Below are 26,967 nucleotides of genomic sequence, written 5' to 3'. Positions count from 1 at the left end.
ATAGCGTGGGTGCTGATACTGCGGTCACTGCTCAGATCGATCTAATAGCTGCCAGCTTCCCCTGAGTGTTCACATGAGCACTCAGATGTCTCAGCGCCACGTTCCGAGAGCATCAGCTTTCCTCCTCCGCCTGCCCTGCACGTGGAAACCTGCGCACGTACCTTATTTTACTCTTAATTCTCAGGAATGAGATGCTTTCCGAGCCAGGCGAATGTGGGGGATTGAGTGTGAAGCCCCTGGCCTGCTGCTTCCCGGGTGGGCTGATGGACCGCCACAGGGGGGCTGCGGGATGATGGGCGGGGCGGACCGTGTGGCGGTGGGCGGGGCAGGCGGGGTGTCTGTGGGCGGGGCGGTGGGCGGGGAATAAAGGCTGGAGCCCGCGCGGGACCCAGCACCGAACTGAGCTGAGCTGAGCTGCGCTGCGCTGGGCTGAGCAGCACCGCGGACAGCGCCCGGCCCGAGGCTCCCTGAGCACCGATCCACTCGTGCTGACACCCTCCGCTGCGCGATGGCAGAATCCCACTTGCAGTCGCCCCTCATCTCGGCCTCACAGTTTTTCGAGATCTGGCTTCACTTCGACGCTGACGGTGACTATCTCCTCTCCAACCTCTCTATCACCCCCTGTCCATCCCTCCCTCTCCTCAGTCTCCTCTCTATCACCCCCTGTCCGACCCTCCCTCTCCCCAGTCTCCTCTCTATCACCCCCTGTCCGTCCCTCCCTCTCCCCAGTCTCCTCTCCACCTCTCTATCACCCCCTGTCCATCCCTCCCTCTCCCCACCTCTCTATCACCCCCTGTCCATCCCTCCCTCTCCCCACCTCTCTATCACCCCCTGTCCGACCCTCCCTCTCCCCAGTCTCCTCTCTATCACCCCCTGTCCGACCCTCCCTCTCCCCAGTCTCCTCTCTATCACCCCCTGTCCGACCCTCCCTCTCCCCAGTCCCCTCTCTATCACCCCCTGTCCGTCCCTCCCTCTCCCCAGTCTCCTCTCTATCACCCCCTGTCCGTCCCTCCCTCTCCCCAGTCTCCTCTCCACCTCTCTATCACCCTCCCCAGTCTCCCCTCCACCTATCACCCCCTGTCCATCCCTCCCTCTCCCCAGTCTCCTCTCCCGCCTCCCCCAGCTTCTTTCCTTTACTTCTCGCTCCTCCCGCTCCCCAATCTTACCTCCAGGCTGGCGTAATTGTGAACTTGGAAGTTTATATATTGTGTCTACATTATTCTGAACCTTAAACTTATTTCTCTCCAAGAAAGTGGGGCTCAGGGTTTGGGGAACACTGCTCCTCAAAGGTCCCGTGGCCATGCTCAGCACCCCCACACCTGGGCAATCCAGGTCGGGGGGGGGGGTGGAGGGAACCTCTGGGGTGGCCAGAAAGACACCAGCCCGGGACACTGACGGGGAGGGACGGGGTGTCTGACACCTGGCACCTCTGTCTTGCAGGGAGTGGGTACCTGGAAGGCAAGGAGCTGCAGAGCCTGGTCCAGGAGCTCCAGCAGGCGCGGAAGAAGGCGGGGCTGGTAGGTTGAGTTCAAAGGAGGAAAATACAGATATTCTACATTCGCATCAAGAGCCAGCAGGGCCCAGTGGTTTCTAGGGCGTGTGAATTCTATTGACTGAGAAAGGGGAAGAAGCAGGCCTTTCCAAAGTGTGTCGGGTAAAGAGGAGAGACAGACAGAGACAGAAGGGGGGGGGACAGAGTCAGAGTGAGGGGGAGACGGAGACAGAGAGAGGTGGAGATAGATAGAGACAGAGAGAGGGGGAGACAGAGAGGGGGGAGTAAGAGAGAGACAGAGGGGGAGACAGAGAGACAGAGAGAGGGGGAGACAGAGAGACAGAGAGAGGGGGAGACAGAGAGACAGAGAGAGGGGGAGACAGAGAGGCAGAGAGAGGGGGAGACAGAGAGACAGAGAGAGGGGAGGCAGAGAGAAACAGAGAACAGAGGAAGAGAGAGAGAGAAAAAGTCTGAGGTAGAGAAGCATAGATAGAGAGAGGGAGAGACACAGAGAGAGACAAAGTCAGAGAGAGAAAAGCGAGTCCCTGAAGGGGAAATCCGTGCAATCTGAAACCAGAGCTTAAAGTCAGCTTCTACGCTTGCATGCCTTCCGGTGCATAAGAGGCAGTGAGCCCTGTGGGCCTGCGCCTGGGACTGGGCTGGTGAGGTAATTCCTAACTTCCCTAACTGCTTGAGCGGCCGGTACACGTCCACTCTGCCCCTCCGTGGTCAGGAAGCAGACCTGCAGATAGGGACCATTCCTATCGCCAGTTTTTGTTGTGATGGTGAAGTGGTGGGAGATCGGAAAATGACCTTCCTCTCTGGGGAAAGCGGAACAAGTTGCAACATGATAATGAGCAAAAATTTAGCAAGAAAGGTGTTCATTTCTGCCCAAAGGGAGCAACCCAAAAGTTAGAAATGTAAAAAGTAAAGAAATTTTGACAATTCAATGTTTTTAAAGTGATGCTCTGATGGTAAGCAATTAATGGCATTTTGAAAATAGCTATATTTGTAATTTAAGCCATTAATTAATTAAACAACTCTTACTAATTCTGAATGACTTCCTTTGGTCATGCTGTTAAGAAAATATGTTGTCAGCATAAAATAAAGTGCCCACCTTTAAATCATAGACGAGATGACTGTATAAAGGAAAATAGGTTAAGAATTTCACTAATCTATTGGGATTTATATGAAACTGCATTTCAGAAGCAGTGCTGGAGTGGAGCTATTAGATAGTACTCTTTGGCTTTTTTGACTACCACTAGAAAGAGATTATGTATGCAAGGTTCGGCAAAAGTAGGTTTACAGTTATTTGTATGGAAAATAACACAATAATTAATAAATAATATAAGAATAAACTCTGTGTTCTGTGTACTCATGGCTGTAACCCTACATTTGCCTCATCCTGTATATATATCTGGAGGAAAATATAGGTACGTGTGACTCTTAGCAGATCACCACCTCTAGCACTGAGTCATATATAATTTAAAATTACATATATATCACTTACACATCTCTGTTCAACATATTCAAAAAGAACCCCAGAGGACTCTCAAATGCAACGCATCACTGATCTATCAGTTGCTAAAATCATTGACAGAATCGACTTAAAGCCAGACAACATGCTGGGGATTGTCTCAGCCAGATTTAGACTCTGTAACCTGGAGGTATAACTGAATGGGATCAAGTAAAATAGAAAATGTTTCACACATTCTTTCTCTCCCCCTCCTTACACATTACCATGTAAATAAACTTATGCAATACTATCATTACAGCTCTATGTATCTTTTACTAATAAAGCAAAAACAAGTATCTTCATCTTTCAAAATATGTATTTAAAATATTTGGTAGGAAAAAATCTTACTTGTTAAAAAATTTCAAATTGAAACCTTGTAAGATGCTTCCAGCAAATAAATGAATATATTTTAATTTTTCTAGAAGTAATTTTAAAATTGAGATTTATTTTCATCTTAGAAATTAAAATATTTAGAAACTATACATTTTTTCAGATTTTTCTTTTCCTCTTCCTATTTTAATTTTTATACGTTTTTGTAAATACTGACCTATGTTAGAGGTTTGAAGATTTTAGAGCATAATTTTCTTTTCCTACTGCCTAGACTCCAATTTTAGAATACTTGAAGCTTTAATTATTAGATTATAATCCAACAATACCGACTCTGAACACAGACACAGGGTTATCTCAAGTTGCTTGGTCCTTTGATTATTTACTATTTTTTCTAAGATGATTTTAAGAGTTAAGAACAAATGCTTTGTTCTATGTGTACTTTAAGAACTGTACATTAGAATGGATAGTCCCACTACGGTCACTCTCACTTTTTAAAAAATATATTTTTATTGATTTCAGAAAGGAAGGGGGAGAGAGAGAGAGAGATATAAAGATCAATGATGAGAGAGAATCATGGATCGGCTGCCTCCTGCACACCCCACACTGGGGACTGAGCCGGCAAGCCAAGCCTGTGCCCTGACTGGAATCGAACCCTGACCTCCTGGTTCATAGGTCGACGCTCAACGGAGCCACGCCGGCCGGGCCACTCTCACTTCCTTACAGTTGTTGCTATAGTAACAGTTAATAAATACAAGTTAAATTAATCCGTACCGGAGGAGGTTTTGTTTTAAATATGCTTTTATTTATTTTTAGAGAGAGAGGAAGGGAGAGGGATAGAGAGGTAGAAACATCGATAAGAGAGAAACATCATTGATCCTCCTGCACACCCCCCACTGGGGATCAAATGGACAAATGGTCTTCATGTTGTGGCCATATTCAACTGGCAGTGGGCGTGTTGGCTCTGTTAGAGGTCCCTGGAAGTTCAAAACACGGTGCCAAATCTTAGCTTTTGGTGATGACTTCTGTCTGTGAACCAACCCGGGCATGTGCCCTGGCCAGGAATTCAACCAATGACCTCTTGGTTCATGGGTCAATGCTCAACCACTGAGCCACACTGACTGGGCTAGAAGAGTTTTTCGTTTGCTTGTTTGTTTTTTAAGACTACATTATAATTAAATTGCTTAATTACTATCTGCTTCTTCAGTTCTACCAACAATATTTACTTTGGTTCAGAAAGGATTTTGTAAAACTTGTAGTAAGGATATTCAGCCTCAATATAGCCCTTAGATTATACTAACTGGTCTATCCCTAGAGCAAACGGTGCCTCTTTCTAGTTATGACAAAAACTGAGACCTTAATTTGTTTTGCAAGAACACAGAATGGCACAGCAAGAAAGGCTGACCTATTTTAAACAGGCTGTGGCACTTCAGCAGGCTGTTTCCAACGGGCTACATCCAACCTCCTGAATGCTAGCCGGATGCCATAGTCCCTAGATCTCCCGCCTGTCAGCAGGGCAAGAGAGCAGATTGCGGGAAGCCATGTGGCGGGTGCATTCAGTAAGACGCTCCACATGTCTTAGTGAACTCAAGCTCATTTAGTCCAGAACAAACAGAGACAAGGAAGCACTGGGATGCGGGACCCATGACCAGCGGCTTAAAATCAGACCCTCAGCGTCTGTCTCTAGTGAAAGCACACGTCGTTTTTATCTGACACACATTTTTCTGATGTTTCATTTTTTTACTTATTTAATCGATGGATGCCACATGCCTACAAAGTGAGTCGCTCCTCAGTGTTCACTTCCTTTGCTTGTCCAAACTGAAAACATGGATTACGACCTCCCAGGGATGAGACGTTGAGAATAAGGACAAGGTTGCCGCCAAGCTGGGGCGGCACTGGGACAGACTCTCTTCTGAAGCATGTGTCAAGTGACCATTATCTTTCAATTCATGATAGCTCATCAGCCCAAAACTAATAGAAGAAAAATCATAGCAATCAATTCAGAAATGATCATGATAATTATGACTCCTGCATTGGAAACCAGCATATACTGTTTATCCATTGTCTTTAATTTTCATGAGAATGGTTAATCAGTATGAGTAATTCTAAATGGTTCCAATCCCAGTTTTTCTTTGCAATAACTTACTAACACCATCACAAACATGACTGGGTGTGGGTCTTATTCTCACAGACTTTTTCTTGCTTTTATATAATTTCAGGAGCTGTCACCTGAGATGAAAGCTTTTGTGGACCAGTACGGACAGAAGGATGATGGGAAGATAGGAATTGTAGAGGTAAGAGACGTGTTTCCAATACAGTTTGGACAAATGGTCTTCATGTTGTGGCCATATTCAACTCAGATATGACCTGGCAGACCCTTCAGAGAGGCTTATGTTGCCTAAGTATCAGAAATATAAAATAAAAACCGGAGTCCTCAGCTACGTTTAGACGAGACCCTGGGACCAGGGCCAGGGAAGGGACCTGCCCACACAGACGCCCGGCTCGCTCCCAGCCCACAAGTGTGCCTGCCTCGGCCGCCGTGACCCTGCCATGGGCATAGCCGCGGGCACTGCTTACCACTCAGCACCGTTAAATGTCACGGAAACGCCGCAGCCCCACGGCAGTGTCAAAGCCGCAGCCTGGGTCCTGAGATTCTATTTTGAACTGGCAGTGGGCGTGTTGGCTCTGTTAGAGGTCCCTGGAAGTTCAAAACACGGTGCCAAATCTTAGCTTTTGGTGATGACTTCTGTCTGTGAACCAAGGAGGCAAAACCGGTCCCACATCAGTGCTCCGTGCCCCTCACTAAGTCCCCCAGAGGCTGGTGCCTCGCGGCTCCTTAACCCTCTCCACCTGTCTCTGTCTCTATTTCCATGAGAGAACTCGAGTGCACAGCTTCAGAAAGTTAATCAGCTCCTATTTTAAAACACGCCACAGCACAAGGATCATTATGTTCTTTATGTAATGCCCTTAGTCTACTAGACTGTGACATTCTGAATGTTAACAATATTTAGTCATAATTTACCTTTGATTCTGAGAACTAACCTGGTTTTCAAGTAATTGATCTCACAGGACAGCCGCGTGTCAGGATGGAATACACTTCCTTTTAAACTGCTAACACAGATAGAGTTACAGGAGGACGTACTATTATTATCTTTGTAATTAAAGTATTTCCCTGGAGTCTGCACTCCCCTCTGCCGACATGTAACGCATTGCTGTCTGAAGAGATGGATGTATAGCTGCAGGACTTGCCAACGGAGAACCAGGCCAGCCGATGCGGGGGGTCGCAGGGCCTACGCAGAGGCTCGCAGTCAGCGAGGCAGAGTCAGGGAGGGAGGGAGGCCCCGCCATGTTTTAGGAGGTTCGGGGATCCCGCATGTGGGATTTTTGCTAGATGGGACCCTTGGGAAAAACTAGCCAAAACCCTCACTTTCATGATGAGGAGACCGAAGCCAAAAAGGTGGAATGATGCATGCAAGTGCCCACAGGCAGGAGTGATAAACCGGATCTGGCTCTGAGCTCCAGCCTCAGCTCAGGAGTGGGGCTGCTGGCAGGTGGGGAGGGAAGAGCGGCTGGGAGGAGGCCGGCTGGGAGGTTCCTGTGAAAGTCGGCTCTGCCCAGGGTGTTAGTCAGGTGCAGGGGGAAGGAGAGGTTCTGATCCTCATGGGAAAAGAGACGGGGAAGCAGCTGAAGGAGGGAGGAACGCCTGCAGGGCCAGGTGCCCTCCTGTCACAGGAAAGGGGCATTAAATCAAGTCCATCCCTGCTGGTTCCCAGTCCAGCACAGGCGGCACCTGCTGCGACCCCCGCCCTGTGACATGGGGCGCACACCTCCCGGCAGCGGTGAGGGAAGTGACCCGCGTGGCCGGATCAGCACGCCCGCCCACGCACCACCGCCACCTCGCCGTCGCAGGGAAAGCTGGGTTTGACTAAATGTTATGCCTACTTCAGAGGTGACTCGTGGTTCATCACAACCGAATCCGAGTGAACCAAACGCGTCAGGCACCGTCCTCTCAGACTGAGGACTGGAACTGGAACGTGGGTGGGAAAGATCCGGGGACACACATCAATTTCCAAAGTTCCGTCCCTACGAAGGTGACCACCCCCCTCCAACCCCGTGGCTTTGACACCTGGACACACAGATGCAGTTCTGTGATAGATTGTTAACATGGAGAAAAAATAGGCGAATTGGAATTCCAAGGTAATTTAACAAATACCACGGCAGTCAAAAATGCTCTAAAATTGACTGTGACGAAGGACCCGATTGCAGAGAAGGCGGGTGAGAATAATTACAGAGGGAGAGGAATGACTCGGAGATGATGGAAATTCTCCTCCGAGCTCCCCTGGCGGGAGGCAGATCCACGAGCTTGCACCTGACCCTGGTCGTGAGCAGAACCGCCTGTCTCCCCGTCGCTGCGCCTGTCTGTCCAGGTCACTGCGCCCACTGCAGACGCAGATCTAAAAGCTGTTTTAATCTTACACCTGCAGCAGCCTCTGCGGGAAGCGGAGCAGCGTCTCTGGCCGTGCCCTCCCTCCACGGGGGGCCTGGGCTCAGACCCGTGGACGCGATGTTCGGGCAGGCTGCTTTTTCATCCGAGACCTTGGGGAGTGATGGACAGTGAACTATGATTTAAAACTGCCTCTGGATAGAATTTTTAAATGGTTTATTATGAAAACTTTTTGACTGAGGTTTTAATTAAGGGTGATGATGGTAAGGGACCAGGGTCTTAAAATCGAGAAAGTCAGGCTGTCCAACTTCTGATCTGGCTCAAGCTAAGAGCCGCATCGACACAGCCCGTCTGTCCGGAGCCTCTGTCTCCTTGGCTGTGAACGGGTGTGGCGTCTGAGTAGCGACATCAAATGTGACAACATGTGCCAAGCAAATAGGTAAAGCTGGCACACTGCACAACTCATAAATGTGTCAGCTGCTGCTATTCCAAATGGAAAGGGCTCGCTGGGAACCTAGCACGCTCCTCCGAATGCCAAGCCTTTCCCCACTTCTTATACGACTGGTCATATTCAAACTAAAATTCAACCAGACCTGAAGGAGAGGCAATGGTTTGCCTCCCAGATTTCCTGGACGCATCTCTCCGGTTCCCAAATGAAAACAAAGGTTCTGTGATGCGCCGAGGGGTCAGCACGCGACTGTTGTGGCGTTGGGCTGCCCGTGGCTGGCAGAGTCCCTCGGTGCTGCCCTGGGAGTGCCTCCTCCTGGTACTTCGCCCTCTCGCTCTGCTCACTGCCTGCTTTGACTCGCCTGCCCCCTGTAGAGTCTTTCCAGGGGACTGAGTCCCAGCCCCAGCTCATGCTCACAGCAGAGCCCGGGGTCACAGCAGGAATTTGGGGCAGCTGCAAACATACAGCAAAGGCTGGGCCGCACCAGCACTGACGAGGCTGTGGGCCGGCTCCCTGGGAAGCAGGCCTGCTGGGAGTGGTGAGGAGGTTTGCTGGCAGAGCTCTCGGGGTCAGCTCCTATGGAAGGGGAAGGACAGAGCAGGACTGGGCAGAGGGGCCTGGGCTGTGACAGTCACTTGACTGGAAAGACCCTTCCAGGTGTCCCCGGTTTTGAGTGAGAGGATAGAGCCTTTGCAGTCCATGTGCCTGGGGACACAGCTCCCTTCAGCCCAGGTCACCTCCCAGACCTGCCAGCTGAGGCCACAGCAGCACCCTGGCTCCTGGAAGCAGGTCTGAGGGTGCCTCATGCTCCCCTCCCCACCCCTCTGCCCTCCTCAGAGTGTGCCCAGGAGCAGCCTTCACTCCCCGAGTCAGGTTGGCTGCAGGCACTGGGCCAGGAAACTATGGGTGAGGCCCAGCCCACGTGCCCCAGATTGTGCACACCAGGGGGCAGTGGGGCAGGTGGGAGAGGTTCCTCAGCTCAGTGACAGGCCCTCCTCACAGGTGAGTCTGTGTGGCTACAGATACCCGCCTTCCACTCATTCCCTCCACGTGTCCACCTCTCCTCCGGCCCACGAAAGCGTTTTGAGCTCAAGGACTAGGAAATCACCAGTCATCTTGGGACAGGCGACAGGACACTTCCCTGGCCAAGCAGGGACCTAGGTGACCTACCCTGCAGCGAGGCCTGCACTCGGGAGCAGTGAGACTCGGGGCCACACGCGGGTGGCACCTGGGGGAGGCGCTGTGCCCGGTCATGGCGCCCATGCTACCCACACAGTCACCCCCCTCTTTTTTTTTTTATAATCCTCACCTGAAGGTATTTTTCCATTGATTTTTAGAGAGAGTGGAAGGGAGGGGGGGAGAGAGAAAAACATCAGTGTGGGAGAGACACATCCATTATCCATTGGTTGTCTCCTGGGTCTATCCTGCAACCGAAGTACATGCCCTTGACCAGAATCGAACCCGGGACCTGTTACCAGGAACCCCCCGGGTGGGCTCGGGCTGCCTGTCGCTGTGTCCAATCACGAAGGCCGGGTTGAATCACATAAGGCGTTTATTGATAAGGCCAGCCAACCAAGAAGACGGGGCGCTTACAAGCATCAAATCCTGTCTTCTAGCAGGTGCAGGGGACAGGACTATAAAGGGGAAGGGGCCGGGGTGAGGCTGGGAAGGGAGTGCAGCTACGTGCAGCCCTGGGGGTCCTCAGACGTCCGCTATTGTCCTTGTCATCAGGCGATGAGATGATGTTGACGAGATGATGTTTTGATTCCTGGTGGGTCGGCCTGACCATGCTTATCGGGTCTGCTTGCTGGATTCACAGCTGAGTCACCTCCTCCATCGCTTCACACAGGCCTTGAAAAGAAACTTAAGAAAAACTTAACCCCTCTTCACATATAAGAAACTTAACCCCCTGTTCACATAAGTGTATGTGTTCTAAGATTTAAAATGATTATTTTTCAGATTAATCCAGGTGCTCTATCCATCAGATTATAGGTCCCCTATCAGACCCTCGGTCTGCAGGCCAGCATTAGCCACTGAGCCAGGCTGGTCGGAGCCCTCCTCTCTCTCAGCGGCCGGTGCATCTTATTGCCTCCCACATGTCTACAACGTCCAGCGGCTGTAAATAGGACAGGGCTGCATTCAGTTTAACATAACAGTTCGGTGAGATTAAAAGACAGAATGTGTTGCACATAGACGTTTTTAAAAATTAATTAAAATGAGTAGGACAAAATGGAATGGGCAAAGAAATTTACACTAAAATGAAGAGTGATTTTGCCATCTCTGTGTTTGACTTTCCAGAGGTCTCTGAACTTCATGCGAGATATGTGAATTTTAATTTTTGAAGCAAAGATGGTTAAAATTTTCCTAACTTTACCCTTGGTCATTGCTTACTCGCTTTTTTTTTGTTTGTTTGTTTTATGTTTTATGTACTTAATGGATTTTGATAAGTAGAATTTAAGAAAAAATATGCTTTCTGTTCAAAACAACACACAATAATTATGAAAATCTAAGCAATATAGAAAACTACGATGAAGATAGTAAAAACAAATTATTCACTATAAATCACAGTAAGTGGGTATTTTTATGAAGTAAAATTGTCAGCCAGTCCACAGTCTATGTCAGGCACATGTGGGCTGAGTGTTTGGGGGACAGAGACCAAGAATATCTGCCCTCAGTTTGGGGCGTCCACCCAAACTTCACAGCGTCTCTGACAAGCCCCGAGCCAGCGGGCACAGGGTGGGCCCTGGCTGTCCCCGATTCCTAAATGAACGCTATGCTAATGCTCAACCACCTGTGACCTTCGTTCAGAATAAACAAGCAGATGTTTTCTGGCTGAGTCGCACTCACATCCTTAGGGACTTCGAGTCCGTCCCTGGGTTTCAACCCCCTGTACCCTGCCTCTAAACGGCATGTTCCAATTTGAAATGTTATTTCAAAGATCTAAAACCCAGGTGAGTCAGAGGGCATTTGATGCGGGCATAAAGAAGCTGAGATCACCTGCATGTACGGTCAAATGATACAGATTATGTTAAACTAGGAGCCCAGCGCACGATTCAAAATTGTGCCGTGCCGCCCACCCTCGAGTCACCAGTCCGGCCCTGCCTCGCTCCTCGGGCCGCGCAGCAGCCACGGCCGCTGCCAGTCCAGCCCTTAAAGCAGCCACAGCCACTGCTGCTCAGGCCCTCCCCCGGCGCAGGCGTGAGGAGGCCCCTGCCAGCCCACTCCTGACGCTGCACGCGCAACCTCCTCCTGTTTGGTCGGCCTGTTACGGCGTCCCAGTTAATTAGCATATTTATTTTATAGATAGATAGATAGATTTTAAAATTTCAGTGGACCTAAAAGGATGAAATCTGTTAAAGTGTGAGAGTCTTTTCGATAGTTTGGGAGAACCTTGGACCACATGCTGACCTGAAGATTCCTCTGGAGCCACGGTTCCCGGTGACATCGGGTGGGGCCCACACCCAGGCAGGGCTCCCAGCACGATGCAGCCTCTCCCCCCGCCCCACAACCCAGCACCCACTGCGCACCAGCCCAGCTCTATTTCGGCGCCTCCCGGTGGTGAGGATGGAAGTGGCCGGAGGCCCCGGGACCACAGCTAATTAGCAACCCAGCAGGAATAGAACCAGCTGTGCTCGGCCATCAGTCCACCTCCCTCCCGGCCCCAGAGATGGATCATGTTCATCCTAGAATGGGAGCTGGAGCCCCCTTTTATTTTTTCCAAAAAAAAAAGCATTTAAGTTATGAGATGAGATCTAAGGAGAAATATCATAGCATCATGAAAGGGAAATTATAAAAGAAGCCCAAGAGCCATCTTCAGGCAGAGGACGTCCCCAGCAGTCCTCAGTGACCACCACTGATAGGAGCTGTCTTCTCACCTCACTCCAGAACCTTCCAATTGTTTGGGCTCATCTTCCTTCTCAGACTTGGGAACCCACTTCTTCCTGGCCTCCTTTCCCCACATCACTCTCCTGCCTCTCCCCTGCAGTGCACGCCCTCGCCCTGCCTCTCCCCTGCAGTGCACGCCCTCGCCCTGCCTCTCCCCTGCAGTGCACGCCCTCGCCCTGCCTCTCCCCTGCAGTGCACGCCCTCGCCCTGCCTCTCCCCTGCAGTGCACGCCCTCGCCCTGCCTCTCCCCTGCAGTGCACGCCCTCGCCCTGCCTCTCCCCTGCAGTGCACGCCCTCGCCCTGCCTCTCCCCTGCAGTGCACGCCCTCGCCCTGCCTCTCCCTTGCAGTGCCCTGTGCCAGAGAGGAGCTGTGAGGCAGGTGGAGGGCGGGCACAGGCTCCAGTGACGGGTGATGCCCTGGCCCGAGGACAGTCCAGAGGAGCACAGTGGCTCTGCAGGAGCCAAGCCGCAGGAAGGGCAAGGAGGTCCCGGCACCGCTCTCCTGGGTCTCGGCAGCGAAACTGCCCGTGAGCGCCTCCAGGGCGGTGCTGGCCTTGCCGCGGCCCCTCACCCTCGGCCTCTCTTGCAGCTGGCGCACGTGCTGCCCACGGAGGAGAACTTCCTGCTTCTGTTCCGGTGCCAGCAGCTGAAGTCCTGCGAGGAGTTCATGAAGGTGAGGCAGCTGCGGGCGGTCCCCGCCTCGGAGCGGGAGGGCCGTCTGACCGCAGCTCCCTCTCCCCTCACAGACATGGAGGAAGTACGACACGGACCACAGCGGCTTCATCGAGACGGAGGAGCTGAAGGTAAGCCCGGCCTCCCGGGTGTCTTCCTCTCAAACGCAGGGATGGACTTTGTCGCCTTCTAAAACCTCCCACAGAGGAAGCTAACGTTGAGCAAGGGCACACGATCTCCTGCATCTCCACATCGTAGATGAAGAACCAGCTCACGGAGGCCTCGAGCACTTCCGCTCAGCAAAGCCAGGGGTTAGCATTTTCCGTGAGGACACAAATTATCCTGTGACACAGAGAGAGATAATGAGCACTCGGCTGAGCACGCCACTCCTTTTCCCCCGAGCGAGAGGTGATAGTTTATAAATTAAACATCTCTGTCAATAGGTTTCTCTCTCGGGAGAAAGACGTTAACAATTACTGGACACACACTATCTGCCAGGTACATTGCCCACCACCGTGTCCAGCGTCCAGTGTCTGGGTGAGCTTGGTGTCCTTTCACCCCCGTGAGGAGGAGGTAGGAGGTAGAGAGAGGGCCTCAGGCCTCACAGAAATCAGACACAGGGCCTGGGGGCGGACCCAGCTCGTCGGCCTCTGGCTAGGACCTTCCACACGCCGGTTCCTCTCGAGAGCAAGGCCCTCAGATGCCCCCGCCTGCATTTCTGAGCTTTAGCAGCCATGAAGTGAGCGTGCCTGTGCCTCGCACAGGCTGCGGGAGCTGGTGAGGTGCAGGGACAGGAGGACGGCCAGGAGCCCGAACGGTCCTCCTCTGGACAGTCTTCCCCTCCCTGGGGGTCCTCCTCTGGACAGTCCTCCCCTCCCTGGGGGTCCTCCTCTGGACAGTCCTCCCCTCCCTGGGGGTCCTCCTCTGGACAGTCCTCCCCTCCCTGGGGGTCCTCCTCTGGACAGTCTTCCCCTCCCTGGGGGTCCTCCTCTGGACAGTCTTCCCCTCCCTGGGGGTCCTCCTCTGGACAGTCTTCCCCTCCCTGGGGGTCCTCCTCTGGACAGTCTTCCCATCCCTGGGGGTCCTCCTCTGGACAGTCCTCCCCTCCCTGGGGGTCCTCCTCTGGACAGTCTTCCCATCCCTGGGGGTCCTCCTCTGGACAGTCCTCCCCTCCCTGGGGGTCCTCCTCTGGACAGTCCTCCCCTCCCTGTCGCCGCACGCGAGGACCCGGAGATGGCCTGGGCCGCTGCAACGTCGCTAAGACATGTCCAGCATCGCCTCTGGGAAGGTAAACATTTTTAAGTGAAATCACAGAAACGATGTCTTTGGCAAACGTGCCGTTCAGCAACGTGGAGGCCGCAGGTGGCAGCAAGCGCTTGTGTGTTTATCCCATTGAACCAAAAACGTCCTTTTGAAAATCACCTCACGTTCCTAACAAAGAGCTTTAGCTCATTTCCAACCGCAGAGCACCCGGAAGGTCTCCTTCTTGGCTCTAAATGTTCTTCTCAGGAAGAGGCTCTCAGCAGAGCCTCCTCTCCGGGCGTCTTGGAGATCAGCGGGCTCCTTTCGATGGCTCTTTCGAGAAAGCTAATTTAAGGCTGCAGCAGAGTGAAGCGCCGCCTGCTCTGGGACGCCGTGGCCTTGTCCCGCGCTTGCTCCGGGCTATTTTTGTGACCACCATTTTTGTCTCTGGTGAGGACTTGTAACCCAATTAATCTCTGACAAAAGCCTTCTAAGACTCAAAATAAAACTCACCTCATAGATAAGTTGGAAGTTTCCATCTTCCCTCGGATTGGAAGAGGAACGCTGGAGGCGGAAATAGATGTGTCAGCCCCGCTCCTCCTGAGAGAGGAGAGAGCAGGTGATGCCTCCCAGCGGGGACACGAGGGGGACAAGCGCCTCGCAGAGCCAGACCCTCCTCCCGACCCCCTCCCCAAGACTCCACTCCCGCGCAGCGTTTCCCCAGGAGATCGGAGAGAGCCACAGCACGAGAACAGGAGAGGCTGGCACTTGCTCACCGTCCCCTGTCATTTCTGTGGGAGCTCCTGTTTAAAAGCGTTGACGTCACTCCTCACCTCTGCCTGTGACCTGGGCAGCCACCTCCACCATCCTCCCGGCATCCCTCTGTCGATACAGTCACATGTCCTCGGGGATGAGATGGCATCGCGGTGCCACCTGGATCAGGAAGTCGGCCGGCGCGGCCTGAAGCTCACTGAGGGGCGCACTGCGGTCAGGGCTCACCCCGAGGCTCTCCCCAAGGAGGCCGAGGCGCGGGCCGCGCTCCCGCCGAGTGGCGAGCATGGGTGAGGTGTCCTAGAAACTCGCCCACTGAGCTGGCCGCTTCACAAGGTTTGCTCAGACTCCTGCCCGTGCACAATCCAGACCTCCTTTCCCGAAACCATAAGCGCGGGGCCACACAGCACCCGGGAGCGGGTGCGGGAAAGCAGCCGCCGCAGGGCTGGCGTCTGCGGGAACCCAGGGGACTGTGGCTCTCCCCTCTGCGCTCCTCCTACAGTGCGACCCTCAGAGAGACACTGCCGCCCCCAGGGCAGTCACTGGTGAAGTGTCCCTGTGTGTTCTCTGTCCTAACAGAACTTTCTGAAGGACCTGCTGGAAAAAGCGAACAAGACGGTTGATGATACCAAGCTGGCCGAGTACACAGACCTAATGGTAAGACTTCCTGAAAAGACTGCGGCCAAGGCCTGCTCCGAGGCCGCGGTGAGAGCAGTCCCTGGCAGCCTCGCTCACTGGTGCCGCTCACGTGGAAAGCTGACTCCCCAGGCTGCGGCCGTGCCACAGGCTCCAAACGGGCAAGTCTCTTCTCGTGCAGTTGGCAATTTTGTCTCAAAAGATCACTTGTTTTTCTTAAAAGCCAGTGTATTACATCACTAAATTCTATAACTCAGATATATGTAAGTCACATTATAGATATATGCGTTATATCACTAAAAGTCATTTATTACAGAAGTTCTCAATCAATTTTTATCAGGAAAAGCATTAGGAAAGCACAGGTTTTGTTAGAGCTTAGAGAGAACTTATGCTACCTTACTCATTGAGAGACTGTGGCAAAAACGGGTACTTCTGCCTCTGCCTTTTGATTTTGTTATTTTGGAGCCTCATCTTGGTGTGTGGGGTGAGGAAATCCAAACACGCCTTTATTCTGATGTCGGGGGACAGTATAGCGAGATCTGCGGTCAGTGCTGACCATGGAGCTGAGAAAGCTGCTTCACACACGCACCCATGTTTTAGGAACGCAATGTCAAATGCGTCATGAAGCCCCAGAGAAAGCCATCCATGCCTGCGAGGTTAACGGGCTTCCAGTGGGTGAGTGGGCTCATGCTGATTCCTTAGGACCACGAGGACTTTTCCTAAACTGCTTCAGCCGTGGGCAACACTGTTTTAATTGTTTATTTCTTGGAATTTAAAGTTTCATTATTCAGTCAGCGCGTTTGTATGTCCATGCTTTAACTGTGACGTTGCAGTGAATTCTTACCTCATGGATTTAAATAGATAACCCATACAACATAAGAGCACATTATAAAATTGTGTTACATTAGACGGATTAAGAATTTAGACTCTTCAGGTACCCTTATAAAAGGTTTGATTACGTTTGACGTAGCTGAGGTCGGCTCTCAGCCTGCCAGCCTACTTTATGTGGGGAAATACCTCCGGAACGGAGCTGTGGCCGTATTCGCTCACAGTGATGTGTGCTATAAAGCGGGCTGACATCTAGTTTCAAAACAACCCATTTTCATGATGTCCTCCGTGCATCGCACCTGTGGAAGCATCAGCACAGAACTGTGTCACGGAGGGCCACCCGGCGCCGGCTTCCTGGAGAGGACAATAACCTACATCCACCGGCTGGCGGTTCTGTGCGATCTTAAGGGATATCTATTTAGAGTAAAGACTCCTCTCCAGGTAGAGCTCTGAGCTGCCTTTTAAAGCCACTCAGATGGGAGTTTGCATATCTGATTAAATGTCATAAACCAGTTCAAATCGGAGAAGTAAATTAATCAAGAACTAATTAACATTTAAGTATATTTGTGGGGAAATATTTCCCTGTGGGCACTGATCCGTGTGACCTGGTGTCCAGGGCTCAGTGCTGGTATTAGTGGGACAATGAATTATAAAACGTGTCAGCATCTGCCTCCCCCAGACACACCTTCCTTCTGTCCCCAAAGAGGCCCCATTCTGACCCTCATCACATTCCTTTACGAACAAAAATAATGCACTTTTCCACATATGTCGTGTACATATTTGATCTATTTCATACACAGTTCTTCTATCAGCAAAAGCACAGCAGTATTCCTACCTGCCCCCGGGGCGGTGAGTAGGGTTTCCAGGCATGTCTGCCGTGTGGGGTGTGTACGTGCTGCGGACAGGCTGAGCTTTACAGCGTACCCAGCATGCAAAGGGAATGAAAACAATTCCAAATTACTCAAAACTTCTGTTCTCCAAGGATTATTCATAGTGTCTGCCTATTGCTGTGGGTGTCCCCCATTATGTTCCTGAGAGAAAAGCAAGTATTTATTTCACACCACTGTGCGGGGAGTCAGGGGGTGCCCCCGCAGACAGCCACAGCCCAAACCCCCACCCCCCACGTCTGGAGACATGCGCACGTCTGTGTGAGGAAAACCATGGCAAGCTTCTAGACGTGTGGGGACCACCACTGCTTACTGCTCTAAGTTGTTCTGAGACACTTTGGCAATTATACAAGTCATAGAACTGAAAACCCTGCACCAATAGTTTAATAAGTGCTACTTTCTACAACTTTGCTGTCTATATAAGTAATTCATAACTCAAACAGCTTTAAGTTGAATTTTCTTGTCCTTCATGCAATAAACCATTATTCAACAGCTACAATAATGACTTTTTGTCTTTCAGCTGAAATTGTTTGATTCAAATAATGATGGGAAGCTGGAGTTAACCGAGATGGCCCGGTGAGTTAGGGGCTGCGCACACATTAACACAAGCTGATCCCTGTCAAAAAAACTTATCTATTAACGTAATGTTTTTCTCTCGAAAGGCTACTACCAGTGCAGGAGAATTTTCTTCTTAAATTTCAGGTATTTCTCTTTTTCTCTTCCATAGATGGTATTTTCCTTCAACAGTCACAATGTGGGAGAGTTACTGAGGGAAACGCGATAAAGCTTACCAGCCGCATTTTAACCTTTGCTCCTTCTCTACCCTCCAGGGCGTCAAAATGTGTGGGAAAGAGTTCAATAAAGCTTTCGAGTTATATGACCAGGTAAAAGTCTGTTCTCATCTGTAGTTCTTCAGAATTTGGAAAAATGCTAAGGGGGAAAACCCTCAGGCTCCAGGCTCCTATGAAAAGCAACATGAGTCACCCAGCTGCCTCCTTCTCACCCAGGAAATGTATCATGGTGTGTCCCAAATTAGGCAAATCTTGACGCAAACCCCACGCTATGACTGACCTGCTATGAAGCTTTGAATAAGATCCCAAAGTCCTCTGAGCCTCAGTTCCTTAACTTGTAAACAAAGACAGCACACCTGTTCTGCAGGTGGGAGGAGGACTAATCTGGATGAAAATGAAAATTCCAGCCGTTTCCTCCACCCAGTGAAAGGCTCTGTCGTGTGTGTGTGTGTGTGTGTGTGTGTGTGTGTGTGTGTGTGTAAAAGGCTGTTTGCAAGGTCACTGTTAACCTCCTTTATTTGCTCTTAAAGTCTCTACCCCTGGACCAAACCAGTGTGGCACCAGCAGGTCACATGGCTTTCGGGCCTCACTCATACGAGCACATTGGTGACCAGGCACCTCCACAGGAGGTGATGTGAGCATGAAGAGACGTGTTAAATGTGAGGCTCTTTGAAACGCTCAAAGCGTGTTACAAATGTAAGGTGCTGAATGAGAGGCGACTCTGGAACCTCGGAGCAGTCAGACATGGCGGGATCTGAGAGGGGGGTCAGGGTGCAGTCCGGGACGGGGGGCCTGAGCATGTCCTTCATGTGTGTTGTCGCACTGCCATGGTGTTGGAGACCTGCTCTGCTTCTCCTCCCTCAGGACGGCAATGGCTACATCGATGAACATGAGCTCGACGCTTTGCTGAAGGATCTGTGCGAGAAGAACAAGCAGGTAACTCGTTACCGGTTCTTACTTCTTAGGCAGGTTTTACGGATCCATCCGGAAGCAACCACACACCATGTCTGGAACTCTGAACATTTGGAGAGGGGCAGGAGTAGCTTTCAGTACCTAACCTGATTTGGCAACTGGGATCAATAGATGTTTGTTTATTTTATTGTTTATTAATCCTCACCCGAGGATATTTTTTCCATTGATTTTTAGAGAGAGTGGAAGGGAGAGGGACAGGGAGGAGAGAGAGAGAGAAACATTGATGTGACAGAGACACATCAACTGGTTGCCTCCCACTCCTACCCTGACGGGGGCCGGGGATTGAACCCACAACCTTGACTGGAAATCAAACCCATGACCCTTCAGTCTGCAGGCCAACACTCTAATCGCTGAGCATACCAGCCAGGGCTGGGATCAATAGACTTTACAACCACCTTGTGATTACCCAGCTCCTCTCCAGGGACCTATGTACGAAGCAGTTTCCTGCCACACCCCCTCACCTGGACACGCTGACTCACCTCCACATTAACCAGGCCGCATTCCCTCTGTGCTCTGTGCAGGACCTGGACATTAACAACATCCCCAACTACAAGAAGAGCATCATGGCCTTGTCCGACGGGGGGAAGCTGTACCGGACAGACCTCGCCCTCATTCTCTCTGCTGGGGACAACTAGAGTGGTAACTCGGCCACTCGCTAGCGGTACACCTTATCTAAAAACAAGTGTGCACTCTAAGGGAGTAGGCTGTTTCCGTTTGTAGCTGTACATTTAACTGCCCATAGATGACTGTACGGGTGTGTGGCACAACCTTTCCACTTGTTTCTATACTGCTTGTAATGTACAGTTTTTGTACCACAGGACTGAAAAGGAGATTGTCTATGCTTAAGCCAGTCAATACACCCATTAAAAAAATAACCTGACATATTCCTGCTTTCATACATGGAGTTGGACAGCATTTCCCTAAACAATTCATCAGGATTAATCTCTACAACTCTAGTCTCTGATGTGTTAATGCAAGTTTTTCACTGAAGCATTCTTATTTCAGACAATCACAGGTCAATCCCACGAGATCGTTCTAAGCTGTACTTCCAGTTACTAGGAGGCGTGTGCTTTCACATCTAGAGTACTGGCATGTCCCCCGTAGTTAGTTAGCAGGCCCTGGGGCAGGATGTAGTCTCCTGCTTGACCTCACCACGTGCTGGGCAGGCGATATGGGGACAAGACAGTGCCCGGCGGACGCCACACTGTGTCCGATCCTTGTGTGTCTCCCACACGCTCACTGTCGGAGGACAGCCTCAGCTCACTTTCTGAACAGTTCTCACGTGTTGGGGACGATTATTCTAGAAAATGATGTTTTGATGTCGTGTTCTGTCTCCTCCAATTAAATCCCACGTGCCGAGCAGCCTGGTGTCTAGTTCGCATCCTTCCGGGACTTTCTTCCCACGCAGAACTTCTCATTCTGTTCGAGCGTCTCTGCTGCCCCCAAAAACATCCTCTATTCTCACTCTCCTTTTCCCAACGTCACTGATCCCAACATCAGGCCAGGGCCCTGCTGGCTGAGTCACATCGGTAGCCATGTATCCTGTGAATTTGTCTTTCATGTTGAGGTGAGCATTCAAAATAATTGTATTTCTGTCTGCAAATAGTTTCAAATGAGTTAAAAATAACCGTGAAGAGAAATGCTGTGTAACCCGTCTGGTCCATAGGGAGATGCTAGCACGGCCTGACCGCACAGTCCGCTCCTGCCGCGGGCACTGCCTGCTGGGGCCTCGGGTGGCGGCTGCCACTCCTGGACGCAGCTTCGGGCCCGTCCGTGAACTCAGCACCAACTTTCTCAGTTAACAGAAATAATATGGAAGTGACATGTCTCTTTCCCCACAAGAATGAAGAGAGGACGTGCGCCCAGGAATGGAATTTCCGGGCCAGGTGGGTAGGCTGCAGGCCAGCGAGTGGTGCTGAGGATGGAAGGAGGAAAGGGAGTGAGGCCCCTGCATTTGTGTTGAAAACCTCATCCTGGGTCAGCAGGTGGGGACGCAGGTGCTCAGATGGTAAATGTCACCTGCGACCCGGAGCCCCGACTCACGGAAGGAATACACACTTAGGAATACACTCTTAGGAATAACAATTTGGAAATGTACATCAATGGTCCTTAAAAGCTTTATAATCTTTGATTAATAGTACTAGAGGCCCGGTGCATGAAATTCATGCATGGGGTGGGTGTCCCTAAGAGCAGCCTGCACCCTCTCCAATCTGGGACCCCTTGAGGGATGTCCGACTGCCCATTTAGGCCCGATCAGGCCTAAACGGGCAGTCGGACATCCCTCTCACAATCCAGGACTGCTGGCTCCCAACTGCTTGCCTGCCTCTGCCTGATTGTCCTAACCGCTTCTGCCTGCCAGCCTGATCACCCCCTAACCACTCCCCTGCCATCCTGATTGATGCCTAACTGCTCCCCTACTGGTCCAATTGCCCCTAACTGCCCTCCCCTGCTAGCCTGGTCACCCCTAACTGCCCTCCCCTGCTGGCCTGGTCGCCCCTGACTGTCCTCCCTTTCAGGCCTGGTTGCCCCCAAGTACCCTCCCCTGCAGGCCTGATCGCCCCCAACTGCCCTTCCTTGCCAGCCTGGTTCCTCCCAATTATCCTCCCCTGCAGGCCTGGGTCCCCCCCCCAACTGCCCTCCCCTGCAGGCCTGGTCCCCCCCAACTGCCCTCCCCTGCTGGCCTGATCACCCACAACTTCCCTCCCTGCCGGCCATCTTGTGGTGGCCATCTTGTGTCCATATGGGGGCAGGATCTTTGAGCACATGGGGGCAGCCACCTTGTGTTTTGAAGTGATGGTCAATTTGCATATTACTCTTTTATTAGCTAGGATTACTTCAGGAATCCATCGTGAGGAAACAATTCCAAATTTTAAAGATGTTTTATACCCAAGGAGTTCTTCACAGGTGTATATATTACACCAAAAAATAAAATAATCTACTTCCAAAAATAAAGTATGATCAGTATAAACAATGAAAGCCCTGGCTGGGTGGCTTAGTTCATTGGAGCGTCATCCCATACACCAAAAGGTTGTGGGTTCGACTCCGGGTCAGGGCACATACCTAGGTTGCATGCAAGTTTGATTCCTGGTTGGGGAAGTACAGGAAGCAACCAATGTTTCTCTCACATTGATGTTTCTCTCTCTAAAATCCAATAAAAAAATACAGCCTCAAGTGAGGCTTAAAAAATACCTCTCTATATATATGTATATACACACATATATATATATATATATATGTGTATATACATATATATACATATATACAATGAAATATGAAAAAATCATTTTTATGAAAAAAAACAGGATCTGTTTTATCATGCAATCTCAACTTTTTTTAAAAAGAAAGAGATTATGAAAACATTGGGGGAAAACAATATTTATAAAGTTATAAAAATGTGAACACAGTATTAATTTAACAAAATATATGGATGCAGTTGCACTGGTAGAATTAGTGGGAGGGAGGCATGTAAAGTCCAGAAGAAGAGGCACAGCTCAGAGCTGAGATGGTTCCCACCAGGAGGCCTTCAGAGCGGCACTACAGGAGGGCTTGCTGCCTTGGAGGTGGCACTTCAATGGCAAGAGGAGGGAAAGGGGCGCCCTAGGGCCAGAGCTGGGATGGCGGGGATGGTGAAGCCACTTCTCCCAAATAGAGCACACCCGGCTGTGTACCCGCCTAACGTGCAGTAAGCATTCCACGCGGGCTCAGCGACACCCTCACCCGAAGGAACTGCTCCCGGGAGGGCCCCTTGGAGGAGGCAGTGGGAAGCTGGGCCCCTCCCAGGAACTGGGCTGAGGGGACAGTCAGTTGCTTGAGCGTGCACTGAGCCATTCCTAGGAAAGTAAAATAACCCTTTTAAAACATAAGCTTGAAATTATAGCTGCATAGACTTGAGACTGTGGCTTTCTTATTATTTGACTAGAGGCCTGGTGCATGAAATTAGTGCACGGGGCCGGGGGGGTGTCCCTCAGCCCAGCCTGCACCCTCTCCAATCTGGGATCCTTCACACAATCCAGGACTGCTGGCTCCCAACTGATCATCTGCTTGCCTGCCTGATTGCCCCTAACCGCTTCTGCCTGCCAGCCTGATTACCCCTAACCACTCCTCTGCCAGCCTGATCGATGTCTAACTGCTCCCCTGCCGGCCTGATTGCCCCTAACTGCCCTCCCCTGCCAGCCTGGTCACTCCCAACTGCCCTCCTTTGCAGGCCTGGTTCCCCCCAACTGCCCTCCCCTGTAGGCCTAGTTGCCCCTAACTGCCCTCCCCTGCAGGCCTGGTCCCCCCCAACTGCCCTCCCCTGCAGGCTTAGTTGCTCCCAACTGCCCTCCCCTGCAGGCCTGGTCCCCCCCAACTGCCCTCCTTGTAGGCCTGGGTCCCCCCAACTGTCCTCCCCTGCAGGACGGATCGCCCCCAACTGCCCTCCCCCGCTAGCCATCTTGTGGCGGCCATCTTGTGTCCACATGGGGGTGGCCATCTTGTGTGTTGAAGTGACGGTCAATTTGCATATTACTCTTTTATTGGATAGGGTTCTCAGGATGACAAATCAGTCAAGGCAAATACGAACTTAAGTAAAATGATACATAAGGACACTTACAAGCTTTGAGTCTCTTCCTACAAAGAGAATCTGGTTTTCTTTCGAGGCAGGGGCAGATGCGACCTCCTCAGTGTCCCCTCCTCTGACCTCGGAGGCAGATGAGTCACTTCCCCACACGGTGCCAGGGGGAGGGTGTTTGTCACCGATCGGAACTCCTTCTTCGGGGTGTCCAGCCTGGCGGCCAGTGAGTGTCTAAGGGCAAAGGCTGTAGGTTAGTCACACACGAACAGAAAGCCGGCTACAAAGGGGCCTGGCAAGATTTGTTTGAATTAATACTGAGTGACCCAAAGAAGATCACAGGTCCCATGGAGAGGGAACAATTGGGAGGCAGAGTCCATTAGGACCCCCAGACCTCGACTGTCTTCCGCTCAGGCCCCATCCCTACAGGCGCCATTTCCCATGCGGCTCCTGCCAGTCCCCCGCCTTTCCTGGTGCCTCTCCCACCGCCATGCACTTCTCACCTCTGTAAAAGCCTTTACTCACTCCCCCCTTTTTCATGTTTAAAATAATTTTGAAGGAACCAGATCCCATCTCATGAATCTTGAATATACAATGCCTACCTACCACTGGCCTGGTACACAGCACACACTCAGTGAATGTTTGTTAATTAACCATTTATTAGACTTGAAAATATTCAAAAGATTATAGGCAGCTTGTGTCATTTCCACGGTAACCCAGATGAAGGCTGGGTGTCTTAGGAGCCTTTTGTCTTCCTGATCAGCTCTTCCATGGTGTCCCACTGCTCCTTGGTGACCTGACCCAGGAAGAGAAAGGGCAGTTTGACATGGTCCTTGCACGTTAAAGCTCAGTATCCGGCTGCTAATAGTATATTACATTCACAAAATGGCATTACCTTCTTCAGGCTGTTGAATTCTCCTGAAATAAATACTTCCTCTCCACCATCAAATCTAATGACCTGAAAATAGAAAATAAAAACTCTGAACCTGCCAAAACCGGTTTGGCTCAGTGGATAGAGCGTCAGCCTGCGGACTGAAGGGTCCCAGGTTCGATTCCGGTCAAGGGCATGTAACTTGGTTGCGGGCACATCCCCAGTAGGAGGTGTGCAAGAGGCAGCTGATCGATGTTTCTCTCTCATCGATGTTTCTAACTCTCCATCCCTCTTCCTTCCTCTCTGTAAAAAATCAATAAAATATATTTAAAGAAAAAAAAAACAACAACAAAAAAAAAAAACTCTGAACCTAACTCCTTTCTCATCCTTAGGTCTCTCAATCAAATCCCAAATTTTAAAGACAGACTTGATTAAACCTAAATTGATTTATTTTCTTTAGAATCTTCTTTCCACCATCTCTACAATTTCAAATTGTACCCAATCTTAAAGGCACATCTACCAGAGTAATTTTTATTTAATAAAATGAATTTATCAATAAATTGATTCCATAGGCTAAGCAATGTATATTAAATTTGATATTATTTAAAGCTAATTAACTATTTTAAACCACATTTATATTCAAGATCATCAGGATTGGTTCCACAATGTGCCTCCCTCCTCCCCACTCCCAAAGTGAAGAGGCCTCCGTGCTTACGGCCCCATTGATCCAGGAAGCATAGTCGCTGCACAGGAAAGCGGCGAGGTTGGCCAGCTCCTCCACGGTCCCCAGCCGGCCGCAGGGGATCCTGTCCACCATCTCTTTCTCAAACGCTCCGGTCGGGTCCAGGCGGCTGAAGGCACCCTTAGCAATGAAGGAAATCATCAGACTGCATCTTTTAATGCCATGCCTTTCCCATTTAAGAAACAAATTGGCATAAAGCGGAATGTTACTATGGCTACCTGTTCACACCTTAGGCTTTGTAAGCAACAGATAATTTTGCCAAATTCTTCCACAATAACTTTAGTTCAAAAGAGATCATTTTGTCTCATATTGACCTAAAAAAACCACCAGAGAGTGTGACCTTTTAACCTACGTTTCCTAGTCTAAAATCAGGCGCCTGTCTCGGGAGCACCCGGGAGAGGGCGAGGACTGTCCTCTGATGCAGACGAGCCCCGTGTGGGGCCGGGGTCCCTGTCGCAGGGCTTAGCAAACACAGAAAATGCCTCAAATAGGACATATTTAAGAGGAAATTCCTTTTCTTCTCCTTTCTTCTCAATAAGAGGAAAAGGAAACAAGTGTGCAGGGATATTAACAAGTAGATCTAGAGAGGAAAACTGTGGTGCGCCTTGTACATTCGCCATGGCCTCCTCTTGTGATGCCGAGGCGCAGACAGGTGGGGCGCGATGGCCCCGGAGCAAAAGGCCTGGACTCTGCTGCCCTGGAGCCTGGAGGTGACCTGTCCTCAGTGACAGGCTTCTCCCGGAGCTGCCACCCCCAGGCAGGTGTGCAGCACCAGGGACAGAGCGGGCGGAGGCCCAGCCCACTCTACCGCACTCGGCCCCCGGCCCTCCGGGTTTCTACTCTTGGTTTTTCTTTCATCTCTTTAAAACGATTTGCTTGTGATTCGCACCTCACTGCAAACACAGTGGCAGAGGTTTCTGTGTCTGTCCCAGCTTCCTCAGCACCTCTGCACACAGTAGGCACTCAATAAATGTTGAGTAAATGGTAAAATGCAGGAGGTCCTTCCTGGTCGAGGCCCTGAGGACGCTCCGTGACTAGAGGCCTGCGCACCGGCCACCTGGCATGTGTTTTGACATCAGCTTTGGAGTTGCCCCACGAGCTGTTCAGCGACACTGCACTCACGTTTCCCCCCCTTCACCTGCCGAATACCCAGCACAGCCGCTCCCTGCTGTGTCAGCATTAGTGCCCAGAACCACCTACAGCCCAGAAACTCCTTCGCATCCTCTCCCACGTGCTTCGACACCTGGAACAAGTTACCGAGCATCACCTCAGTCTCCACACTACATGCAGACTGGGCTGTGACCCTGCTTTAGTGGGAGCCCGGGTGAGGCCGCCGCCCCGTGGGTGGCATGAGGGAGGAGGCCATCGGGAGGGTGTTAGCCAGAGGGGCTCAGGGCGGCGGTGAGGTGGGGAGTTAACAGGCACAGATGAGGGTCAGGGCAATGCTCCCAAGAGCAGGCCAGGCCGCCAGGTAAGTTCCCACAGCACCTCGCCCACTAACAGCACACATTCCCATCATTCCTTTAAAAAGCAGTCAAAGTCAGAATCTTTAAAACAAAGTAAAAAGTAAGAACTATAAGATAGACGCAGATCATTGAAGCAAACCAGGCAAAATGCCAAAACTGAGGGCATGAAAGCTCTCAGCAGATGAACACACGGAGAGCCACGACGCCTGCCTCCCACCCCTTCCTCAGCCTGGAGGCTGCAAACCCCTCCCCGACCAGCTCAAGACACAGGCCTCCCTGCGCGTCCTTCACACAGTCAGACAGACCCTGCGTGTCACCCCTAACCACTCCCCGGCAACAAGCAGACTCACCTTGGTCTTGATGGGCCCTGGCTGAATCACGTTGAATCGCATTCCATATCTACCCCACTCAGCTGCAAGAGACCTGAA

General features: G+C 51.1%; 2 protein-coding genes across 4 annotated transcripts in view; one reads left to right on the top strand and one right to left on the bottom strand.

The window, feature by feature from the left end:
* Window positions 1–20,273, top strand: CALB1 (calbindin 1). Its single transcript, XM_080646360.1, has 11 exons — window positions 1–587; window positions 1,441–1,517; window positions 5,555–5,629; window positions 12,702–12,785; window positions 12,859–12,915; window positions 15,377–15,454; window positions 17,669–17,724; window positions 17,811–17,850; window positions 17,979–18,032; window positions 18,804–18,875; window positions 19,433–20,273. The coding sequence occupies exons 1-11, from the start codon at window positions 509–511 to the stop codon at window positions 19,544–19,546; spliced, it is 786 nt and encodes a 261-aa protein (XP_080502486.1). The 5' UTR covers window positions 1–508; the 3' UTR covers window positions 19,547–20,273.
* The window catches only part of DECR1 (2,4-dienoyl-CoA reductase 1), a 26,282-nt gene continuing 18,362 nt past the window's right edge, over window positions 19,048–26,967 (bottom strand). The window contains exons 7-12 of one of the 3 annotated variants that reach the window (XM_080646358.1): window positions 26,890–26,962; window positions 25,047–25,193; window positions 24,356–24,418; window positions 24,063–24,256; window positions 23,503–23,694; window positions 19,048–20,826 (exon numbers count right to left, since the gene is read on the bottom strand). In XM_080646358.1, coding sequence (XP_080502484.1) covers window positions 24,197–24,256; window positions 24,356–24,418; window positions 25,047–25,193; window positions 26,890–26,962 — 343 coding nt within the window. In that variant the 3' untranslated portion in view covers window positions 19,048–20,826; window positions 23,503–23,694; window positions 24,063–24,196. Of the gene's footprint in view, window positions 20,827–23,502; window positions 23,695–24,062; window positions 24,257–24,355; window positions 24,635–25,046; window positions 25,194–26,889; window positions 26,963–26,967 lie in introns of all 3 variants that reach the window. The other 2 variants (XM_080646359.1, XM_080646357.1) reach the window with 2 other exon arrangements.

This window comes from Plecotus auritus (genome assembly GCF_963455305.1).
Source record: "Plecotus auritus genome assembly, chromosome: 11".
Lineage (NCBI taxonomy): Eukaryota > Metazoa > Chordata > Mammalia > Chiroptera > Vespertilionidae > Plecotus > Plecotus auritus.
This window is presented reverse-complemented; position numbering and strand designations above follow the sequence as displayed.